Here is a 12,832-nt window from a genome sequence, read left to right as displayed (position 1 = left end):
CCCCAGGATAGCAGGGGGCCCTATCACAGGTAACAGTGACTTGAGAAGACAAACACCATGACTACAAATGTCCACCCTTCCTCCTTCTTCCCCCAACTTTATATACTGAGCATGATGTCGTATGGTATAGAATATGCCTTTGGGGCCCAGTTTGGGTCACCTGCCCGTGCTGTGTCTCTTCCCAATCTCCCACACATATGCAGTCTCCTTGCCAGTGTGACTATACGAAAAGCAGAAAAAAACACTTGGCTGTGGGTAAGCCCTGATCAGCAATAACAAAAATATCTCCATATTATCAACCCTAGGTTCAGCACAAATCCAAAACACAGCCCCATACCAGCCACTGTGAAAAAGGTTAACTATACCCTAGCCAAAACTAACACTTATCCACCCCTTATTCCATACCCGTTATGTCACACCAAGTGTCACGCTTCCAAATACCCCATCACCTTCCCTACTTTTCTGTTTTGATAGATATACAGACAGACATCATTCCCCTAATCTGTGGAACACCTTTGTCAAATGTTCATAAAACGTCCACAAAAAAAATTTTGTTGAATCTGTAACATATGATTTGGAGTAACTCGTGCTTATGTGAAATATACAAGAAATGTACGCGTGGAATAAGTTATGCTTGTAAGAAATATCCTTAAAAGTTTTAAACCCACAAGCCGGAGCTGGGGAGATTGCTTCACAAAATTGCAAAACCACAGACGCCAGTGGAGAGAAAGACCTAAGAGAAAGACCTAATTAACACACTAAAAGACGTGGCTCCTACAGATACTGCTCTTTCCAAGAAACACCCAAGCGATGAATACTCAGTAACTATCTACGATGGCGATAGCCGGTGTCATCAGGAACGTGCATTCCAATACCAGGTTCCACAACTCAACACCAGCATTCATCGCTTCCCAGAAACAGCTTTGTCCAGCCCAGTACAGAGAAAAGGAGACCACATCAATATGCGAAGCAAAGAAAAGAGTAGGAGGAACTCTGCCCCAGGCAAGAAAAACTGTATAAAAACTAACCGGACCATAGGGCATTCGTGAACACGGGGTGATCTGGAGTGATAGAGTTCAGATCAGCATTCGCCCAGCGCTGATCCCAGGCTCGACGCTGTCCTTTTGATTGTGGATATCAGAGACCGTATCTCGGTCGCGAAATAAAATCTATTTTTTTTTGTTATTAATTTGGCTTTATCATTTATTACCTATAACAAATCCACACAGTCTATGACTTTGTCCTTCACCCTCGATAATAACCTTGTGTCTTAAATTGCAAATACAAAATGTGGCCAGGTGTGTGCATTTTATTACCATCTGTTAGAAGTGGGGCAGTTATCTTCTGTTAATTGGGCCACTTGTTAAAACCAGGTGAGGCAGTTTTCTTTCTCTTTTCCACAACCCATCTTCCCTCCAGGAAGATACCTTCTGTTAATGAGGCATTGAGTTTCACTGTGTGACTGATAAAATTACACCATCTCATTGTGAGATGCTCTGCCCAGGGGGAGGAGCCAAGCATTCCTACCTGATATAATCTGAGATTTGGAACACCACAGGTAGCCTTTTCCCTCTGGATTCCCAGAGGAGCAGCCTTTTTCCACTGGAGACCCAGAGGAAGACCAGGCCCATCTATGCTGCCACTGGACCTTCAGAGGAAACCTGCACCCTTCTGCGAGGTCAATGCTTGAACAAGACCACATCTGTCACTCCAGGAGGACTGCAGCTACCACTTAATCAGACTGCCACCAACACCCTGACCAACAGTGTGTCAGTTCATACTCTGACTCTTGCTGCACTCCGTAGAAATTTCTGCAACATGAGTAATTGACACAAAATGTGGTCTGGCTCTGTGGGGACCTGGGCATTGTCCACATCAAAATACTTCATTTCTTGAACATCTAATTCCCTTAGGAAGTGAGTCACTTTCTCTACTGCAGTCCATCTGCCTAGATTACATGGAATATCATCTTTACAGGGATACCCTTCCCCCTCATACTTGATAAGAATCACCTCCAGACTAAAGACTCTTCTTTTTCCCCATTGCTTTGTCAGTGTCTGGGTCCTTAGCAAGTGATCTCAGCCTGGCTCCTTACCCTCTCATTCCACACTGTTGGCTCAATTGTCCCACCAGCACACTAGTCAGGCAGTAATACACTCATGGATGACTGCTGAAATCTTTTTGTGTCTCCCATAGCTTATTTAGGGATAGGGATGAAGTCATGTCTCTTCTGTCTCCTCTTCTGGTTCCTGTGATGGCCTTAATAATGGCTCTGAAAAATTGCTTTTGTGATGGTTCTGCTTCATCATCTTCACTCTCCTTGGAATTGACTGTTTTTTGCTAAAGCATTTTGACTGGGTGATTTTCATGTACATTTCTTCTGCTTCTGTTCACGGTCCACTGACACCAGCCCATGCTGATTCTCTGCTTCAGTGGTTTCAGTGGCATTGCCACATTCGGTGACAGTGGAGCAGTCACAGTGTCTTTTCAGGTGGCTGGAGCAGCTGCAGGGCCTCTTGTTGTCTCACTGTCATATTTAGAGACTTTCTTTTCCTCCTGTACCTACCACTCCTGTAGGTACTAAGCAGTGTTGAACATCATAAGGGAACAACTTTTTCCAATATTTTACTAATTTTTCTGGATTCTGCACTTGTTCAGGAGTAAGGGTGCAAGAACACTGAAGATGTTCACTGCCCTAGGTACTGGCCCATACAACCCCAACCACCCTGCCATTCTGAATTATCCAGCTTTTGGGCAGATCTCATGTTATTAGTCTGACCTTAAACAAGACCTGAACCATATGCAACATGCTGGCTCCTAGCAAAAAAACCCAGGCTCGTTTCAAGAGCAGTCAAAGAATATTAAAAATCTTTAAAATCTTGACTACCAGCCTGGAAGACAAGGCAGGAAAAAAAAGGAGAAGAAAAATATATAGGAAGGTGTCTCCCTTATAGGCTGTTCCTCTGAGGAGCCAAAAAACCAAAGATGTGATTATTAATTGCTCCCAATAGGTGACTCCCAAAGCACAAAGGTGCCTGCAATCTTTAATATAGACACACCAGATTGTTGACCAGCGACACTATCATGTGATAAGCCTGTTCCATAAAATACACCACACAGAACATGTATTGTAAGTAAGGAATTATTTCTGTAATACAGACAAAATACCACAAGTATGAGAGCAAATAAATCCACGTTGTAACCAGCAACTATTAAACCAATAAAATGAATATTTATAACAATTTTATTTTAACACACTCTAGTCAGATATCTCCTGATCTCTCAACCCTCTGTGCCCCATACTGGGAACCAAAAGAGACTGACTGTGGTTTAACCCCAAGCTGAAAGCAGCTGCTCACTCACTCTCACACTGGTAGGAAGGAATTAGAAGGGTAAAAGCCAGAAAATTTGTAGGTTGAGATAAAGGGAATTCGATTGGGAAAACAAAAGCTGTACAAACAAGCAAAGCAAAACAAGGAATCATCTCCATGCTTCCCAAGGGCAGACAGGTGTTCAGTCATCTCCAGGAAAGCAGGGTCCCATCACAGATAATGGTGACATGTAAAGACAAATGCTGTCACTCTGAATGTCCTCCCCTTCTTCCTTCTTTCCCCCACTTTATATACTGAGCATGATGTCATATGGTCTGGAATATCCCTTTGGTCACTTTGGGTCACTTGAACCACAGAATCACATAGAATTAACTAGGTTGGAAAAGGCCTTGGAGATCAAGCCCAATCTATTACCAAATACCACTGTGTTCAGCTAGGCCATGGCACTAAATGCCACACCCAGTCTTGATTCTTAAACACCTCCAAGGGTGGTGACTCCACCACCTTCCTGGGCAGCCCGCTCCAACTCCAAGTCATTCTTTCTGCGAAGAAATTCTTCCTAATGTGCAATCTAGACCTCTGCTGGGGTAGCTTAAAGACTATGTCCTCTTGTCATGTCACTGGTTGCCTGTGAAAAGAAACTGATCCCCACCTGCCTACAGCCTCCTTTCAGGCAGTTGTAGCAAATGATAAGTTCACCCCTGAGTCGCCTCTTTTTCAGGCTAAACAACGGCAGCTTCCTCAGCCATGCCTGACAGCGTTTGTGCTCCAGACCTTTCATCAAGTCCACTGCCCTTCTCCTAACACACTCCAGCATCTCAACATTCTTACTAAATTGAGGGCACCAGCACTGGATACAGCACTCGAGGCATGGCATCACCAGTGCCAAATCCAGGGGCACAACCCCTACTCTAGACCTGCTGGCCACACTTTTGCTGATACAGGCCAGGATGCCACTGGCCTTCTTGGCCACCTGGGCACAGCTGACTCATGTTCAGCTGCTGTCAGTCACTTCCCTGAGGTCCATTTCTCCCTGGCCACTGTCTAGCCACTCTGTCCTAGCCTTTAGTGCTGCATGGGGCACTGGCTGTTGAGGCCAAAGTGCAGGACCTGGCACTTGACCTTGTTAAACCTCATTTTGTTGCACGGAACCCATCTATCCAGCCTGTGCAGGTCCCTCTGCAGAGCCCTCCTACCCTTCCTACAGCTCATCGATACTTGCACCCAATTTGGTGGCATCTGAGAATTTACTGCAGACATACTTGATCTCCCCATCCAGACCATCAATAAAGATATTTAATGGGACTGGGTCCAACACTGTTCCCTGGGGGACACCACTAGTGAGCAGCCACCAGCTGGATGTGGCACCGTTCACCACCACTCTCTGGGCCTGGCATCCAGCCAGTTCTTAACCCAGTGAAGGGTGCTCCTGCCCAAGCCGTGGGCTGCCAGCATTTACAGGAGAGTGCTGTGGGTGACAGTGTCAAAGGCCTTGCAGAAGTCATGGAAGACAACATTCACAGCCCTTCCTGCATCCACCAGTTGGTTCACCTGGTCATAAAAAGAGACCAGGTTGGTCAGGCAGGACCTGCACCTCTGAAATACATACTGGCTGTCCCTCTTATGTGCCCTCCCAACCTCCTATGCACACCCAGCCTCCTCACCAATGTGGCTTTACAGAAAGCGGAAAAGGCCTTGGCTGTGTGTAAGCCCTGCTCACCAGTTACAAAAGCATCTCTGTATTACCAATCCCGTGTTCAGCACAAACCCAAACTACAGCCCCATAACAACCACTGTGAAGAAAGTTAATACTACCCCAGCCAAAGCCAGTAAAATCTCATTCACTTCAAAATGAAACAAAAAGGAACAGAAAAATGTGCTTTACTGAATGTTACATTAAGATAATAATGTTACATTACAAGGAGAATAAAATGCTACAGTGTTACAGTCCTGACATTTTAGGGATATTTTTTCCCCAACTCATAGCATTTTTTAGGTTTTCCTCTCACTACTATTTCAAGCTTCTTTTAGGAAAAAAGAGAAAGTGTTGTGAATTCCAGCAATAGTTTGTGTACCTTGAGTTTGGTGCTAAACTAATGAAATTATTCCAATTCAGTGGGAATATACTGTCCATAAGCAAGTTAATTATTAGCATCTTTAAGTAGGTTCTTACAAACTACTTGGAACCACAACAAAAACAAAGCATAAGAATACAACCTGAAAACCCCAGACATATTGGAATACTCACTTATTAGGATGACAGCCCTCAAGTGAGGACTGTACATAGAACAAGAACATTATTAATTTAAAATGTCAAAAAACAGTTTATAGCTTAAGTTCCTTTCCTTTTTCCCCCTCTATAGATTAATAGAAAAAGGGAGCATAACTACTAGCCTAAAACAAAGGAAAAGTCAGTGCATTAATATTTAAAGTTATGTAAACACAAGTAATGAGTTAGGCAATGATATCTACCTCTCTACATCAGGGCTAAGTGTAAGAGTATTCCTGAAAAGCCATTATATAGCTAAAGTTAAACATTAACTTAGCAGACAGATGTGGCTGTCTTTGTATTGCAGAAGATTTAGTAAGCCTTTAACAATCACCCCGATGCAGTGATTTGCCAACTCTTCTCTTGGAAGGGGATTTAGGAGGTAGTAATGGGAGAACTACAGAAAAAAAAATTACCTGTAATCTACCAATGCTTTCCACCTTTTGTATTAAATATTTAGGACTGAGTCCCACATCACCTTATTAACATCAGCTAGACTCAAATGTTCAAGCAACACTTCCCATGAAAAGGGATTGAAGAATTTAGTTCTTAAACTTCTAAAACGTTTTGTTGGCTCTTTTTACAACACAGTCAAAATAATCAGCCTTATCTGATAAACAACATTAAATTGCCACCATATTGGTTTCGTTCAGCTGTTCTTATCAAAGAAAGTCTCACTACAGTTATTGAAAATGTTTGTAACGATTAGTTGGAATAAAGCAAAATTTTAAGTAATACAGACCACAAAAAAGTGAAACTAGCAATAACTGTTTTAAGATAATCCTATTAAGATGCAAATCTGACACAAATTAAAGGAGAAAAAATAAGGTCTTCTAAAAAATGCAGGGAATATGGAGAAAATGCTATTTTGAGTACAAGTATCAAAAAACCAAGATGCATTACAATTAAGAAAAAATTTTCACAGAACATAAATACTTCAGCAAACAAGTGACCCTTAACATTTAGAGAAGCTTAATCAGAAGGAAGGTATTTTAGAGGCATTTACTTTCATAAACTTAAATAAATACGACCTCATGTGTGAACTACAGTATCAACAGGTAAAGTCAGCAAGAAGCTACCATATGCAGTACCCTTCTTGAACAACATTTATGCAAGCATCTGCTGGAGTATTTACTGCCAAACTAACGATGACAAAACAGCTTTAAAATTGATTGCTCTCAGTTGGTTCTTGTCTTCTGCTGGAAGACTGTTAAGTCAAATAGTCATAATATGCTGTCAAAATCTGATACTGTCACTATACAGAATGTTTATATGCTTCCTGAAGTAGATCTTTGCCATTGCAGCAATGAATTGGTTCAAGAAAACTCAATATTTAACTGCTTATGTTTTACCATATCAGAAAGAATAACTATCTTGTTGTCAGTCTTAAACAGCCACAACACGACTTCTTAATGGGAAATAACAGTTGATCCTCAGTAGAATCTATCCCATAGTTTCATTTTCTTGGCGAGAAGGCTCTGACTATTTTTGTACACTGCTCTACTTCAACTTTAATGATGCCTTGGAATGTCCCAGAGCAGTGGTCATTTTAAAGCTTTTTACTTGATAGGATCCCTCTTCTCTTCCCTCCACACACACAGAGACATACTTGATCTTCCTCTGTGTGCAGACTATACTGCTTTTTCCACACACCTCACCTTGTGCTGTGTACTTCCAGGACTGCTTAGCATAAAATAAACTCAAATCCAGCCCTCCCATGTAGACGTCCAAGGGCCTGCCACTAGGGCTGTAATGCCCCAGGCCTAGAGAGGCCAAAGCAGGCAAGGAGAGACATCCCTCTAAGATTGGGGTGAGAAGTGCCTCCCTCCCACAGGCCTTTGCAGGCACACATTAATGTCTTAAGTTCTATTGGTTTGTACAGTTGCTCTACACCAGTTCAGCCCTCATTGACCATATTTGCATATTCCCTAGAATGTTCTTCTCTCCTGATCCCCACTGGTCTCACTTCACTGCCATGTTCCACTCCTGTTACCCTAGTGGTTCCCCTGATTGGCTGTCCCTCCTCTCCTCTGCACGACTTTCACCTGTTCCCATTGGTCCTTGGCCCTCAGATCTACCCCTTTTTCCCCATTTTAAACCCTATGCCACTCAGCCCAAGGTCATCTTTGTCCCTGGACCCCCCCCCTTCAAAGCAATAATCAGCTCTCGGATCTCCAAACAAAGACCTGCCCTTCCACTCTTTCGTCGGCCATTGTAGCAAGTGTGCTCCGGACCCAGAAAGCGCCGGTCACTCTCAGAAGAACCTGCTGAAGCACACCACTTCACTCCCAGTCTCCGTGGAAGACTTCCAGCCAACATCAAAAGCTATACTAAAACTACAGTATCAAAGGTCACCATTTACAGGTCACAGAGATATTAAATCATCACTTCATGTTCATGTCTTCCGTAACTTTACATCGCCAAAATGCACTTGATGTCCTCTTGCCTGGTTTTTACTATACAGCAAAAATCCAAAACATTTGAAAAACTGTTACCATCATATTACTACTCTTTTTTTAGACTGAGACCCAGACCTTGTATTACTGCAGCAAAAGTCTGTTCCTGGCATAATTCTTTTTGCTGTGTTTTAATTTTAAACTATGCTTCAGATAAGAAGCATGTCACTAGGACAAGAATAGGACATCCTTAATTCTGCAACATTTAAATATCATACATTAAGAAAAAGGAAATTGTTAAGGAATGGGTTCTTTGTTGTTGATTTCTGTCAGTCCTTAAACATTTAAACACTGGAAGTCCTGTCATAGTCTCTTGTTACTTCAGTCTCAGTGAAGTGGAAAGAGTAATCCTTTACTGCGGCAGAGACACCTTCTTTCTGCCTAGCTCTGTAAAATACCATACAAACTCCCTATCTTTTATTTTCTTCAACTATTTTATCTTCCACCAAAATGTGTCAATTCCTCTTGTGATTCAACACCTTTCCTCTGTAAGTTTTCACATTCTTTCAATAAACTTTAAGTAGAAAACGCAAACTGTGTGTCTGTGGGTAATAGGAAACATCTCTACCATGTTTATTTAAGGAAACAGTGGTGCAGTGTGGTTCTTAGTACCTACTTAATGTTCATCCAAATAGAGGGCAGTCTCCTATGTATGAAAAGCTTTCAGGATTGCTTATCTCCTCGTGAACATTTTTTTCTGATGTTTTGCCCTTGAAATACCTATTTTAAGGCTGCATTTGACATTTTTATATGCACAGTTAGCAACTGTAAAAATTTGAAATGCCCAACAGGAACTACTTTCACATAAAGACTAGCATACATCCATGTGTATTCACTGTATCTGAGCAATCATACAGACAACAGATAATACTTCTATCTGGAAATACTTCTTCAAATAACTTTATGCACATTTTGAAAGCATTGGACTTCTCACCACTAAGTTTGTAATTTGAAAAGAAAAATGGCTTCTGCATCTTATCCCTCCCATGCATCACTCGTATACAGGACCATAGTAATACTCCAATTTTCTGTCTAGTGCTGTGCCAAAATTTAGTTTCAATCCCTTCTTAAGGGGCAGTATTAGCTGCTATCACTTTTATTAGTCATTTGCAGAGACATAAAGTTGCAACATAAGTCATTAAACAGAAGGTGAGATACTTGTAGGAATACTACCTATCTATCACAGAGCAGTGGATTGCACTAGTTCTCATGACAAATGCCCAAGAGCATCATGAAATGAAACAAAACAACTTGTTGCAAAATCCTACTGAGATATTCTGTTTGGTCTACATTTTATGTTCCAGATTGTTCAGTGAAGGATGGCTGAAGGCAGTACAATCCACTGACACATACATGAAATGTTCAAAAAAAGCAAATAGCTTTTTAGTTGTGTAGGATTTTCTTATACAAGGGATTACTCTCATATCTCACAAGTGAGAGACTTCTGTATTATTTGGTTTTAAACAAATAAAAACATGCACAACCTTTAGGAACAACTCCTGTATCAAGTCTGAAACTAAGGAATTCTCAAGAATGTGCATTATTCTGAGGGACTACTGACATATGCAAGAAACTGCACACACACCTCAATCCCACACTATGCTAGAGCTGGCACACGTCTTTCAGTATCTTGTTGGACAGGTAAAGGACTCAGCCTCTGAAGGGCCATCAGGCAAGCCTCATGAAGCTGGAATTTTATTCTTTCACCTACAGGCATGCCATACATACCTTTCACCCAGAGAATAATTCAGAAATGCAGAATCAAATTGAGTAATCTGTCTCACAGTTGAACATTTCTTGCTGCAAAGATATTAAAGCATATTACGTCCTTGACATTAAGGGGATCACAATATTTCTAAGTGTCCAATCACATCCAGTTTATGAACAAAAAGGGTTCTTAAACCTTTTGTGTTAGTTTAAAATAATCCTGGAGAAATGTAATATCATGTGATCAATATTTTTTAAATGAAAACAGAAAAATTGCTGGGAATTTTTTTACCATTTAATCTAAAAATTAGTGTTCAACACCACTTGTAATCTCACAACAGAAAAATGGCTAAATGCTGTAAGAAAAATGCCTTAAGGCATATGGGTAGGCATTTGAAATGATTTGCAATTTATAAAAAGCATTTCCTATCCTAGGCTATTACCACTAATGCAGAAAGTCTGAAAACTTCAGTCAACTGGTCAGTATAGTAAACAGTATTTTTACCCATGTATTAAATCCACTAGTCATACTTCCACAGCAAATTCTGCATTCATGATGGATACACCTCTTTTTATGAGAAGCATGAATTTTAGGTAAATAAAATATTTATGGTAAGCACTGAAAAAAAATTTCTGGCCAATGCAAGGCAGACTTTATTCCTTTGAAGGCTCACTGTCTTCACTGTTCCAGAACTTCACCAATGCATGATATATTATGTATGCTGAACATTCATTTAAAAAAACCCAACTGGCAGCAAAACTATGCAGTATTGTGCTAGCCAAATTTGCAAACAGGCAGAAATTACTTTAAAAGCTCTGTATAGTAAAATGTATCCAACATCAGGCAAATTTGAAAAGAAAGAAACAAGCAAAAATAATAAAAAACCCCACCAGAAAACACACAACTGACAAACAAAACACCCCTTAATCAGCCATTTAGTTTAAATCACATTAGGTTATGTAGCTTGGTATTCAGGCAAAACCATCAGGTAACAACATACTTATTTTCACTTATTCCTCCCTTAGGACTTCCTTACGCTGTATTTGAAATCTTATTCTGTAGCAGAGAGAGATACACAGCATTTTTATTACCCAACATCTTCCTTGGTACTACCTTCGATTTGAATTTTTGGAGACAACTATCCACCCACAGAGCTGGTAATATGCACATGACACAAACACCATGGTAGAAAGCAATTCCGACTAGTGTTGTTGCACCTCCCTCTTCAACACTACCTGACCATGAGATAGCAGCATTTAGCCAGCTAGTTCTATCTTTCTCAGTGAATTTCTGGATCATTGCCACAATACCAATGGACCTGCCTACACAATCATTTGAATGATCAAGCCAACTCACCACTAGGGCATTTTCCTTCCTTTAATAGCACTGGGGGTTTTGTTTCTCTATTTGAGGTGTTTATTTATTGTCGGGTTAGGATTTTTAAAATTATTTCTTCTCCCTCACCTTACAGCTATGGCAGAAAAGATGATTCAGAGCAAAAAGAAACAGTAGCTAGCTGATATTACACATTTGTATACATAAAGAGAAAGCACTGAAAACTACTTTTCAAAACAGCTGAGGAAAAGGAGTTGGAGCTCTCAGAAAAACAGTGAGAGGTAACTGAGGTAACTGAGGTAAAAGAGGTAACTGAGGGAGAAAAAAGGAGATAGCTGCTCCTATTGAAAACCAAATTATTAAAAAAAATATTGAAAACCAAACTATTAAAAAAAATATGCACCAAAATCAGCTGAGAATGACTTCACAGCTTTTATCTAAACCTTAGCATTGTCAAAAAAAAGGTGAGGCTGATAGCTTTTCATAGACTACTGGAATTTCACCAAGAGAGGATTTTAATTGATCCACTGCTATACATTAACAGGTATACTGTTACATGTAATGCAACAATAAGGCAAGGGGAAGGATGGCAGATACAGCTCTGTCTTACAGACCAGAAGCTGGGCGCAGGGGAAACCTGCTAGTATTTTAGGAAAAGTGTTTGCCCTCTCTTTCTTTTTAGAACTAGAAGTCTCAGTCTTAGCTCTTCTAAACTAAACAGATTTACCTTCCAGTGACAATGTTCTATTTTAGGAGTTATAACTGCTCACAGCAGCAGTAATGCTGCTGCATTTGTAATGCTGTCTTACAAATGAAATGCATTAAAAGACCACCAAACAAACAAAACCTTTCTATACAAACAAAAATTCCTTCTTAGAAGTCTCATCTGATCTTGAAATTTAAATGTCAGATCACCATGTGCCAGGAGATGAATGCTCATTTGCTTTACATTCTGCATGTAAGTTTTGTTTGCAATCTCCAACTTAAGAGGGCATGCACTGGACTGCCTTCCAGTCAGAAAGCAGCCAAGCACCCACATCGCTGCCTCACGGGAATCCAACAACTGACGACAAGAAAGTGATCCAGAGGTTTAGCTTCCAAATATTTCATTGACTGAGGGGGGGGACGGATGATGAGACAAGGAACTTTCCTGGTCATCTGTCTTATTAAAAACATGGATTTTGCTTGTCTACATACATCTTCCCATGCAGCTTCTGAACATCACAAGAAAATACTGATTGGTGTATCCTCACATATTACTCTACAGGTGCAACAAAGCAACAGAATAAGTACAAAGGAACAAAATCTAGGCAAGGTTGACCATCTGCTTGAATCTCAGGCGCCACAGGATATAATGCCAAGATGAAGCTCATCTTGCTGGCTCACCATCAACCCACCACTGCCAACAGAGTCTACTCTGAAAATAACATGGGCTACATTTCAAGCCACTTTATTATCTTTTTGTATATTTAAAAAGAAACATGAGCACAGCCAAATGTTCCAGTTTTTGACTGAAAATTATCCAGATTCAGTAATCCAATAATCAATTTACTTTACAGGTGTTTTTTATCATCTCAGAAACATCAGCAGCTTTATATGACAACAAGTTCTTAAGTTCAACAGCAGATTGCACTGCACATAGACAGAAAGAGAGACCCAAATTTGCAATAAGGACTCAGCCATATTGTGAAAGCAAGACATGCCAACTCCTTAGGTTACTGTTTACCCAACT

The 12,832-nt window shown here is 40.6% G+C and overlaps 1 protein-coding gene across 5 annotated transcripts in view; it reads right to left on the bottom strand.

The window, feature by feature from the left end:
- The window catches only part of TTC39B (tetratricopeptide repeat domain 39B), a 73,699-nt gene that overhangs the window by 28,064 nt on the left and 32,803 nt on the right, over positions 1–12,832 (bottom strand). For 2 of the 5 annotated variants that reach the window (XM_038123983.1, XM_038123987.1), the window contains one exon: positions 9,786–9,857. The exons of the other annotated variants lie outside the window; for them this stretch is intronic. In XM_038123983.1, the coding sequence (XP_037979911.1) occupies positions 9,786–9,857 (72 nt within the window). The remainder of the gene's footprint in view (positions 1–9,785; positions 9,858–12,832) is intronic. 5 annotated transcript variants of the gene reach the window in all.

The sequence above is a fragment of the Motacilla alba genome, chromosome Z (assembly GCF_015832195.1).
Source record: "Motacilla alba alba isolate MOTALB_02 chromosome Z, Motacilla_alba_V1.0_pri, whole genome shotgun sequence".
Taxonomy (NCBI): Eukaryota; Metazoa; Chordata; class Aves; order Passeriformes; family Motacillidae; genus Motacilla; species Motacilla alba.
Note: the sequence above shows the minus strand (reverse complement) of the source record. Positions and strands in the feature narration are given on the sequence as shown.